At 37.1% G+C, this 12,418-nt stretch overlaps 2 protein-coding genes across 4 annotated transcripts in view; one reads left to right on the top strand and one right to left on the bottom strand.

Moving 5' to 3' along the window:
• The window catches only part of LOC124155593 (hemolymph lipopolysaccharide-binding protein-like), a 247,186-nt gene extending 241,429 nt beyond the window's left edge, over positions 1–5,757 (top strand). Inside the window, exon 3 of the mRNA XM_046529550.1 lies at positions 5,418–5,757. Within this exon, the coding sequence (XP_046385506.1) occupies positions 5,418–5,449 (32 nt within the window). The 3' untranslated portion in view covers positions 5,450–5,757. The remainder of the gene's footprint in view (positions 1–5,417) is intronic.
• A 189-nt stretch (positions 5,758–5,946) lies between these two features.
• LOC124155588 (annulin-like) overlaps positions 5,947–12,418 on the bottom strand; it is a 129,043-nt gene continuing 122,571 nt past the window's right edge. For all 3 annotated transcript variants that reach the window (XM_046529543.1, XM_046529544.1, XM_046529545.1), the window contains exons 8-14: positions 11,552–11,860; positions 11,285–11,364; positions 10,620–10,764; positions 9,338–9,483; positions 8,253–8,413; positions 7,473–7,612; positions 5,947–6,904 (exon numbers count right to left, since the gene is read on the bottom strand). In XM_046529543.1, the coding sequence (XP_046385499.1) occupies positions 6,721–6,904; positions 7,473–7,612; positions 8,253–8,413; positions 9,338–9,483; positions 10,620–10,764; positions 11,285–11,364; positions 11,552–11,860 (1,165 nt within the window). In that variant the 3' untranslated portion in view covers positions 5,947–6,720. The remainder of the gene's footprint in view (positions 6,905–7,472; positions 7,613–8,252; positions 8,414–9,337; positions 9,484–10,619; positions 10,765–11,284; positions 11,365–11,551; positions 11,861–12,418) is intronic.

The following is a 12,418-nucleotide window of genomic DNA, read 5'->3' as shown; positions in this document are numbered from 1 at the left end:
GAATTGTTAATACCGAGGTAAGCTTTGAGGGAAATTTTTTTTTACCATAATGGAGAGGTTTCTTAAAATTAAGCCTGAAATTATCGGTTATGTATGAAATTTATTTGTTTGAAAATTTGATATCACAAGTTTATCTTTTTTCTGTGTGAGTCATCCGCTACTAAATCATGGTAGTAATATATTAGTATCATGTAATAAATAAGCATACCAATGGATTCACGTTTTCCTAGTTAATTTATATTTAAAAGTAGTCATATGATCTTTTCTCATATTTCTCATTCTTCTTAAGAGAAAGGCTATTAATTTTGTAAAATGAAAGCATATCCCCAAAATATATGATTTCTCAAAGGACAAGGTCAAATCTGTGCTAGTTGGGACCTCGACATAATTGGTAAATGAAAAAATTTAAAACTTATGTCTGGAATCTATCAGAGCAGCCAAACTTTCATTTGCATTCAGAATACAGAATTAGTACTAAAATTACAGACTTCACAGAATACTGATCCCCAAGTAACATTTTTGGTTGGCCCTCTGTTGGCAGATGGTGGGACACAGCGGTTGGCCCATGGTATGATTTGGCCACCTCGCCAACTGTATCCCAACCAACGATTCCCCAACGATGGGCCAACAGAGCATTACAGTCGGGCCTTCGTATTCCCAACTATAGGCCAACCCCTCTCCAACGATACACCGTTGGCCCTTTTCAATTCTGCCATCCGTTTCCCAACGAAAGCTATATTTTACTGGCATTCCTCATTTTTATAGAATGAGAGTTAAATTAATTTACCTTCTCACTTGATGTGATACCGGGACATAGATAGAATCTTTACCTTTAACTCCCGATAAATCAAAATGAAATTAAATACATTAATAATCAATGCTATAGGACAAAGTAAGGTTACAGTGGTTAAAAGTGGAAAACAAAAAATCAATATCAGTTCAGAAGGTCCCCAACTTTTATTTTCACGAATTAGGACACTTTTTATTAGGACAAAATTAGGAAAATTTCAACAGCACCTTTACATATTACAATATGGCACACACAAAAACTGTCCATCTTCTTTGTAGGGCAACAAAACACACTTAGATAAAATCTGGGTGGACTGTGCAATTTGCATCCAGGTACTAATTTTTTTACTACAAATATACCAATGGTACCACTTCTAAGAGGTAATTCAAAGAAATCCTCCTTAATTTCAAACATGTCACACTGCAAGATGTACACCCCTGAGTTATTTATTCCTATTCTCTGGTCTTCGGTAACGAAATCTTTAAGTTTAGTCCATTTTACTCAATTGGATTAATAAGTGCGAGATTTAGGGATATTAATAGGAATCACAGAAACACTGATTGAGTATAATAGTTGATGCATTTTCCATAAAATAATAGTAGTGCAGATGTTATTTAGGTTTACTCATACAAATTCAATCTCATTCTCTTCAGAGGGGACTAAATCACTCACTTTGTCCATTGAAACACTGTTTTCATTAAAACTTCCACTTGTACTATATATGCCACAATCTGAAAAAATATACATATCGATCTATCTAAATTAATGATGAAAAGTTTAAAATTCCACGAAACTATCTGTTTAAGGTAACATGATTTTAGGAATGCCAGTTTTGTAAGACTTACCAAATGAGGTCAATGCCTTATTTTTGTTAGAAGCACTCGACTTATTTTATTTAACTGCTATCACAAAGACATAGTGAATGATTAACATATAAAAGCAATCCCTAACAACCAAACAAGTTTTGGTTGTTAGGTTGCTAGGGAACCATGTGAACCGTATCCTGCAACTTATGCAATCGTACTATAATGTTATGATGTCCCAACAGTGGCCCAATGATAATCCATTTCGTAGGGCCATCGTTGGGGATTTCCGTTGGGCCAACAGCATAAACCGTTTCGTTGGGCCGACGAACAATATCTGCGTTGGGCCAACAGTGGAATTTGGTAGGCATATCCACCCACAATGAGCCAACCGTGACTACGGTTCCCCAACCGAGGCCCAACGGTCAATGTTACTTGGGGACTGCCTATATGAATTGATAAAAATTAAATTGAAAGGCCTTGAGCTCCTATTCAGATCTTACAAAAAGTTATATTTTTGCATGACTTTTAAACTTGACTTCTTCTTTTCTCCTTTCAGAAATAAAGTGGCTAATTGTGCAGAGTTGGTTTCCTGAATTCAGGTTTCTTCTTGTGCAATGGGTTACAACGCTTGTTCCTTGCTAACATTTTTTTCTATTTTCCAACTCAAACCATTGTTTGTACTTGATTTATCTTTGTGCCATTTTTTTTAACAAAGTTTCACCTACTGTTTGCTGGCCCTTAATGCTTGTTAGCAATATTCATGGCCACACTTGTTATTTGTGTGTATTATTTTATTTTTCTCTTTGAATAAATGTTTTATTATCTGTACGTTCTGGTTTCCTTATATTTATTCATCCGTTTGATCCATTTTGATATTAAGTGGATGTGGGTCAGAAAATTAATATGTATAATTCGTGTACGAGGGCCTGCAGATACATATGTATATTACATGTAAGGATATTCAGATTTCCAATTTGTAATACGCATGTATACATACATCCTGAGGGACTTTTGAGCCACTTTTACGTGAAATATACAGACGTAATACGATTGTATTCCATTGTATACATATGTATAATTCATGTATGGGTATTCAGATTTCCAATTTGTAATACGCACGAATACATACATCCATAGGGACTTTTGAACCACTTCTACGTGAAATATACCGATGTAATACGATCGTATTCCATCTTATACATATGTATTTGGGCACGTATTTTTTGTGTATTATTGATGTAATACAAATGCCGTGTTATCTGGGATCCCTCCTCATAGATTCTGAATACTAGTTAGGTGGGATTGAAGACCCAAAGCCTCCCTATGGCTGCTTGCCTGATGCCCTCCACAAAAAAATAGCCATCAAGGGGATACATCACTTAAGCATGACTGATCTTCTTTGTGATGCATTATTTTCTTGTTTCAAACTCATCCTTTCACCTTGAATTTAGTATGCAGAGTAGGTCCTGGTCAACTTTTGCTAGTAAATCAATGGTAAAAAGTTTGTTTCATTGAAGGCAGTGGCTCATATATACATCATCCATTTGAGCGAGGAGACACCTGCCCTCATGTTCACCCTTTGACATTATAATGAACTAAAAGATGCAGTCATTTCCTTGGAATTGATTTATAAAACTAATTTTTACCACAGTATTAAATTACTTATATATTTTCTGCAAAATTTTCCTGGGATGAGGGAGGATGGGACGGAGAATGGGGTGAGGCTGCCCAGCTGCCCTTGTTCATTTGAATGTGGTTAAATTTCTTATTGAAGATACAAGCATATGTTGACATTAAATGTTCTGCATACCCCGAAATTTTCAAGATGATACCATAAGTTTCAAACCTTTGGCTGCGGAAGTTCATGATTTTAGCTACCAGCAGGAGAGAACAAGAACTATTTTTTCTTCAAGCCTGGCTGAGTGTCTCGCGAGGAGTGAACCCTTATAATCCAGGGTAACCCTTCTTTCCCTCTTACCAACGGATGGGCCTACATTTGGGAACATTCCCTAGACATATTAATAGCGTGGAGTGGTGAGAAAGCAATGCAAAATGAGCAGTGCAATAGGAAATGCTGGGAGGCATCCCCTGCTGTGAGGTTTGGCCAGGAAGAGTTAAGCCCCATTAGCAATCCCTACAGTAAAGGAAAATGCACTTGGGTTCTACCCAGGTAGCAATAAAAATTTTGGGCAACTGTCGTAGGTAGTGGAGCAATGGTCAAACATTGAGAAAACGTTTTTCCAGCAGTAAGCATACAAAATGTTTAAAATTGTTCCTGCAGTCTTTAGCAAATAATACGATATAAGGCTTAAACAACTACTACCAATAGGGTAGTTTCCTTCATCAAAGAAAACAAAAGGCAATGATAGGGTAGTTTCCTTCATCAAAGAAAACGAAATGCATTGATTGCGATTCGTTACCCACCATTAGTGTATTCATAATACACAAATTATTTGGTTTTTGAAATACCGGTTTAGACGAATGGCAAGGGTCAAATTTTATCCTCATTTGAAAAAGGCCAGATTGGCGCCCATGCGATTCCACTCCACGTGACGTCACAGGGACCTAGTTTCTACACGAGAGGATAGGAGTTATGCATCGTCAGAGGCTACCAATGCATGCATGAGTCACAGAGCTCAGGGAAACATGTCTTAATAATCACCTATTAAAACTGGCTAAGGTCGGAAAGTTTTCTTCGCTTGATAAGGTATTAATAAACCTTTTTTAAGCCATGCGCTACCAGACAGGAAGGTACTCAGCTACCCGTTAGCATCCTGCGTCCTATCAGCGCTCAGAGCCTCGATCAAGGTCACCTACCAGGCGGGAGGGGGAACCAGAAATGCGTCGTACGGACTTTTTCCCTTCATTCCTACTTAGCCGTCGCGTTTTCGCGCGCTTGAAAATTTTCACTTTTCATTTGATCGCGAAAAATAGATATCGTCATTTAAAAATCTAAAAGTGTGAAATACGTACTCCAGGAGTAATAATCTTTCGATTTAGGCAATAAAAAAATAATAGGAAACCACCCTATTGCGATATGTTACCCACCATATATAGAAATTATTTGGTTTTACAAATCCCAGTTTAGACGAATGGCAATGGTTAATTTTAACCGCATTGGCACCCATGCGATGCCACTCCACGTAATGTCACAGGGACCTAGTTTCTATACAAGTGGATAGGAATTTTACATCATCTGAGATTACCAATACTTGCATGAGGCACAGAGCTCAGGGAAACATGTCTTAATAATCACTTATTAAAACTGCCTATGGCCGGGAAGTTTCCTTCATTTGATAAGGTATTAATAATCCTTATTTAAGCTAAGTGCTACCTGCTAGCAGGGTATTCTGCTACCTGCTAGCAGCCTGCATCGCTGGGAAGCACATACCCTTGCCCCAAGGTCACCTCACATGCCGACAGTGGGAATCAGAATGATGCCACGTGGGGTTTTCCCAGCATTCATACTTAGCCGTCTCGTTTTTGTGCACTTGAAAATTTTCACTTTACATTTAATCGCAAAAAATAGATATCGCCATTTAAAAATGTGAAAGCATGAAATTCATACTCCAGGAATAATGATCTTTCAATTTAGGTAGTAAAAAAGTAATAGGAATCCACCCTATTGAGCAAAATTGCTTGTGGTGAGAGAGCCATCGGTTTTTTGGGGAGTTAAATAGCTACCCCCTAGTCCATATTAGGCTATGCCCCACAAGGAATGAAGTAGCTAGTGGGTGTCTGGAATAATTGGTATTATTTGCACGTACACCATGCAATGAAATGGAAATGATAATTAAGCCTCATTTAAATTTGATTTTCAGGAGAATCCTTGAAAAGTGCTGGATATGACTAATGGGCTCCAAATGAACCAAATCACGCCCATGGCCAAGATTATTGCGGTGTGATAAACACAGATGCACTGCTAGGGGCTGCAGTATGTGCAGGAAAAATACGTCCCTTTTTCTGTGAATACGACTTATCTTGGGGTGTTTAAGAACTTACTTGATTGATTACTATTCATCATAGTTTGTACCACAATTAAGAGGCATTAGAAATGTCACCAATTTGTTAATTTTGATACTGTCATACATTCAACTGCACTACAATGAATTTGAAATTCATTTATACTCTTTGACTGTTAATAAAAATTAAATAAATGGATTTCTAGCATTAATAACAACGGAGTTAGTGAGCACAAGGTACTAAGACTATAAGTTCAGAAGTCTGTTATTTTCAATGCTAAAATAATGTACGTCAAAAGTTGCTTATGCACAGAACAAAACCAAGAATTCATTTCAGAATATAACAAATTGTTGTTTTCCCCTGAGAAAATCAACCACGGAGCATAAATTCTTGTTTACAGGTTATATTATGCAAACTTTAATGAGATTCTATATACAATTACACGTATAAATTTTATAAAAGGTATTTTCTAAAGCTAAAATATTTCTTCATGATAATACAGAGAGCTCAAATAAATTTCCTGATGAAGGAAATAATTGATCTTTTGCCAAGCAGCTTTAAAGATTTAAAAAAATATTCAACAAATACATAATGCACTTGCTTAGTGCCACACACTTCTTGATAACACTATTAAATTATGTTCAAAATAAAATTATTAATAAAACATCCAATAAGCTTCAACAAGAGAAATTTCAACGTGATTATTAAAAATAAATGTTGCTGCCAAGTGAATACTGCTCATCACCATCTTAATCTCTTTTCAGAAAAATATTCAAAGACTTATAGAACACTTTCAGTCTTTGTAGCTATACATTCAAAACCAATACATATGTTGTATGAAATCACTTGACAAACATAGCCATGAGATGATGTTTGCAGAGGCAGCATTAAAAAACATCACACTTGTTAGGGTTCTATAAATAATGAATTGAATGACAGTGGACCCACATGTAGATCCCAGCAATGAATTGCCCTCACGTCCAAGCATTGCTTACTTAGTAGTCTGTGGATATTTCCACTGGCTGGCAAAAAACTTTTCTCTCAATAAATTGTCTATCTTCCAGTCTTGTTCACAAATGTTGCCTTACAGTGTACTCAATCCATGTTGTGTGATGCATTTATAAAACCTCAGTGAGGACTCAAGACTACTTTCAGAGAGTCCTAAGTAGAATTAGCAGCTCCTGAACCATTTGTTTCTGCCTTTGGTGGTGCAACTTTGACTACAATAAATCCATCAACATCCTCCAATTCTTTCGATGTAAACTTGGCAGCAATGGTTTTCTGTCCATGGAATGTTGGAGTGATGTTGAAAGATGCAATTGCATCACCACCAGGAGGAATGTCCCTGTTGGAGCAAAATATTATGGGTGAATTACATGAAATGATTAATGAAATAAGCAGGTAAATTCAGTTTAAAATGACTTAAAAATTGTCCGGAATGGCTTTAATGCTTGAAAGTGAAGCATTGCAATAAGACTAATGTATGAGGGCATTTTTTTTCAAAAACTGATTTCTCAGCATAAAAACCGTACAAGCGACAGTCAGGTAGTGTGTGAAACTGCGCATCCTCTTTACCACATGCTTTGCCATTTTTTGGCATAGGTTGTGAGTCTAAGTTGACAAGTAGTCTAGAAGTTGTGCGTAGCAGGCATATAAACATTGCCACCTCCATTGATTCTCCTGCCAAGTGTAAACTGCAGAGTAACTATGCCCCATTTGGTCATTTGGAAATCAACTGCCAGCAGCCAGATTACCAAAACCCCCAGAAGAATGCAATGCATGGAAATATTGTTTATCCCATCTTTCTCGGAAAAATGAATTGCATGATTATGCCAGAGTTATGCATAAAAAAATGTTATACCAAAATAGTTCTAAGAACTCTCCTTCTATCAGAGCAAATTCAGATAACTTACTGTGCCATTTTTATCTTCAATTGATGGGTCAGGCCTTGGCCTTCAATGATGAATTGACCCTTACGCAAGGGAATTGGCAGTGGATTCTTCAAGGAGGCTGTCGCTGTGAATTCCTTCCCTTGCACCAGTTCACCCTCAGTCTGAAATAGAGAGATTTGCGATGCAATATATTATCGGCAATCACAGCAGGCCATAGCAGCAGATGAATAAAGAAATTGCTCTGGAGTAGGACTGCGAACAGGGCGATGTAAAGTGTAAGTTTAACCATTGAGAAAAATAGGTAAGAATAAAAAAATCTGGAATTTCATAATGCAGTCATACGGTAAAAGTTTAAATAAAAGGAAATGAAAAATAATAAAAATAATATTTTAAGAGTGAAAAGCTTTCACAGGGCTTGAATGCAGACTCCATCTTTTGGGTTTCTTCCCTCATAACTGTTTATAGGTAGTCATTCCATATACAGCTATTCAAGAGGAAACCTGAAAAATGGTGTTGGTAATGAAAAAAAAATTTCACTCACTCAGTGATTCAAGGTTGGAATAGACAGGTGGATCCAAGGAGGATCTTGGGAGGCTAAACTCTTGAGGCTGGGTATACAAATCCTAGTCTTTTTCACCCAGAACCTCAGGACAGGTAGAAAAAGGGAAGGAACCAGGAGAATAGAGGTGCTATGGCAATTATGAGCCTAAAGATACTTCTAGGGTAGGGGAGAGGTAGGCTAGGGATAGAGTAGAGAGGTTATCCTTATAGGGGTTGCAGAATGACTAATTTTTTCCTTACCTTGATCTTAATATCAGGCTTCCTGACCCTGAAGTCATCCTGAGCGAAGTATTCAAAATTGGTTTCTGCCACAGTAGCCATGCAGGCAATGTTGAATGCACATTGATCAACAAGGTGGCTGTAGTAATCTTCATAGGACACATCCAAGCGTATCTCTTCAACTGTTAATGGAATATGAATATGATGTGATTGTATTTAAACAAATAATCTCCAAAAACGTTTATAAGAACTTGACAAAGAATTATTAGCACACCAATTTTACTTGTAGATAAAATATAACAATTAGAAATAATAATATGAATGACATCATGAATGATGATAAAGTAGAAATTACTGAGCACACTAAGCAGACTGCCATCTTCGAATGTTTTTAAAAAAATTCACTGGATGGTGTTTCAAGATGACTCCTCACCATTTAATGAGCATCAAGAATTTTTCTCAGCATTTTTGAAGCAATGCATGAAATGATGAAATAGATCCCCCGCTCTTATTTCTTGTAGATGGACTCAACTTCCATGTAAATAACAATTGACACTGTGAGTATGTACTTATTCTAGATGTTTTAAAAAACATGCAAAGGTCAAGTTGTACTACATTCTCATAAATCCGTTGGTTTGGCTGAGGGCATTATGTTTGACATATGGGAATATTCCACAGCCTCCAAAACAAATTTCCTTCCATGATGCTGAAAGGTCCAGTCGTTATACTTGTACAAGAGAAAGTCTACCGTCAAGCCAGACACGGGAAAAGGGTTTATGAGCAAATCTAAAAATTTTCTCCTTACCAGGCAATTTCTTTTTTATATTCTCTAAAAATATTTGAATTCTACTGGTAGTGCTACCTTTGGTGTCTCCACACAAGGTAAATAGTTTAATGCATTAGTGCAGTTAACTTTTTGTTATTTTCAATTTACTTTGTGAGTTTGCACTTGATGCATATAGACGATGTGAAAATTATTATAATATGTATATCAGGGGCTGAAAAATTTAGTTCAATTTTTACAACATTTAAATCTTTCCCCTCCTCCTTCCTTCTCTCTCAATGCGAGGATATGAAATGTGACACAACAAGGAAAGTACACTTACCAGCACCAGCCTTCACCAGTCTCTCTGTTTTCTCCTTCCTGACACCCTCCTTGATCTTGCCAGTGTAGAGAACTGTATCAACACGAAGAAGTACACTGACAGTGTGGTCTTTTGTTCTGCTGTTGTTCTTCATCACTACAACCACACTGGAAATTTAAGAAAACATACATTACCTCAATAAATAAGATGATAATGAGATTTTTTTATTGAATCTCTTCCTCCAGACATTTATGCTCTATGGACATCATTTCTAAGTTTATTTTTCCTAATTTTTGCAAAAAATTTAACTACCATTGACATGAATTTCCTAAAGCACATAATGGAATGAAGCCTCTCTTAGTGATGTTGCTTATTTCCTTGGACAATCCACAAATATTGGAGACCTATGGCAATGGACTTGTTGACTCATTTTTAAATAGTTTTGATTGTGATAATGTTTGAAAAGTAAAGTTACTCATGTTTATCTGTATTTTGATCAGTCACCTGCTTTTTTAGATATTTCCAAAGAAAAAGAAACAGCCTCAACCCTTTGGCAGATAAGTTTATGATGTCACAAGGCCATGCCAAGCAATTTACAGCTCCTCAACCTTGTTCATGTCTTGTCTTATCAAATATCCTTCCCATAATAATGATTAGGCATTCACTCCTAATTCACTATATGCTGCATCCAAACCTCCTCTTATCTTCTGATTCCATCAGGCAGTTTCGTCTCTCAGGACACTATTAGTTAGATCCTTCCAAAAGTGTTTTCCACAGATATTTGTGGACAGAGTCAACATTAGGCTTCTTAATTGCCATTTAAACTCCAAAGCCCACTTTTCAGAATCATAGAATTCTCAGAATTGCCTTCCACTAATTGATTGGGATTTAACTCTCATACCACCGGGATAGTGCTTTGATTCAAAATGAGGTGTTTATACCTCTCCCAAAACCCACGAAATAGTTTTTTGCAGCCGGAAATGGCTCCTAAATCACATCTCAAAAAGGACCGAACACAATGGAAGATGGGAGGCAACCAGAGTTCTGGGCACAAAGCCAAGAAAATGAAAACTCACCAGCAGGACAACCACATCAATTGACAAGGTCCATTTGTTGAAATAGACACAGGTCTCATCAAATGAAGTAATCCATATCGAATGTGGTACGTTAAAAACAATTTTGGAGACAAAATTGTCTCCAAACTTCATTAACCAACTTAAGTTTAAACTTCATTAACTATGGTTAAAATGGATATGCTTTGATTTTAATCTATAAATTTCTATAAACCAACTGCATGACTCACCTGAAAGGTTGTCCAATGACAATGTCATCCCTTAGTTCAAAATCAAACTTGAGGTCATTGAAATCTTCATTTAGATAATATCTGCTGAACATACTCTCACTCTGTCTCAGAGCTCTCAGCATAGCTGCACGCTCTTCAGCACTCTCTGAAATGGAAAACAAAATTGAAATAATCATGAATGTGATTAAAGGAAATCAGTTTTGGAAATAGGTAAGAAGGGTGTTAATGTATCGAAGTAGGCAAACACATGCAGCAGATTTCTTGTGTCTCATATTATGTATGCTCTACAGATAAATAATTCGACTCATATAAAACAGCAAAATGATGCACACTCCTTAAAATTTATGTTGAACATGACTTTTCATGCAACCTCCATAATGCATAATTGAAAAAAAAATTTGTCTTAAAAATTAATGGTGCTACGCAAATTTGTGGCCACGTTATTTATAACCTGATCATGAAACAAAACTCCTTAGATTTTTCTATCACATCAAATTGCAGTACAAACTGATTCTTGTTCAACATTTCCCTGATCACCGCTTTGAATAAAAATAGTAAGTCCTTGTTAAATATGAAATATTGTTTTTAATGCTATCATGAATAAATAGCAAATGAAGAAAACTAATGGATTTATTTATCGATCTCTTTGAAATATTAACACTCACTTTCTGGGAACTTGTAGTTATGGGTGATATCCTCCCTGACATACTTCCCAACTGCTTTGGTACTGATGAATTGGCCAATTCTGCAAGTCAATGAGGTACATGACAGATAAATGAAAACGTACAATGACATGCAGCAATTATATTTGTAAAATAAATTTTCTCTCAAATAAGCCACAGTTTACCATGATAAGCATTGATTATCAGAAAGATTATTCCATTATGATTGGAAATAATAAGGGTTACCCAGAATGTAAGTGCCCCACGTACCCTTGAATATCCTTCCTCAGCAACTTAAGAGGTTGGGTCGGACCAGAATAGCGCCAGAACACTTTGTCTGCATTCACTTCAGCGTACACAAATTGTCCATCGAATGGCCTCAGTACCTCTCCTCTCTTTACGGCACTCACAGATGCTGGACCACAGCGATAGACGTCGTCACTAAGCTCCTGAGGAGTGGCATCTATCACTTGCCAGCCATCACACTCATGGCCAACTTCCTCTCCGACGCCTCCCACACCACCCGTTGGCGCCAAGTCTGGCCTGTGCATCCACACTTCATTCCAGACATGGAAGTTCCTGCAATCATGGTCAAAATGGAATCAGAATAGCATAGACACTTGAAATCCATTTGATCATCAAAGAGTTTGAGGGTTCAAGGCGAACCCTTCGAAGGATAAAATGCACCGGGGCCAGGAACCAAGCCAGTGGCTTATGCGCCCAATCACCCGGGGAGGGGCTGGAGAGGAAGGAAAAAAGGAAAGAGTCGCCGCCGCAATGGGAACCCGCCGACGCCTCTTGGAAAGGATAGGAGCGGAAGGGACGGGACGAGGCAAAAACACCCCAACGCTATAGAAGCGAAGGAGGCCCTACTAATTAGCGAAACCAAGCGTGAGCTATTAATGTTCTACCAATCCTAGTGGATTTTCCTATGAGGAAGAAAAATCCATTGATCGAATCGGATACCATTTGATCATCAGTGTACATATTGTATTATTTTATGATTCTAATTATTGTTATTTATTTTTATGTTATTTTGAAATAAAAGACAATATTTGTCTACTGCCATTGAAAATTTTGTGTAGAATGTTATGGTTGCAAGGGAAAGTATGCTTTTTTATACAAATTATCTGGAAT

Source organism: Ischnura elegans, chromosome 3, assembly GCF_921293095.1.
Source record: "Ischnura elegans chromosome 3, ioIscEleg1.1, whole genome shotgun sequence".
NCBI lineage: Eukaryota > Metazoa > Arthropoda > Insecta > Odonata > Coenagrionidae > Ischnura > Ischnura elegans.
The sequence above is the reverse complement of the archived record's forward strand: the minus strand, read 5'-3'. Positions and strand labels throughout refer to the sequence as shown.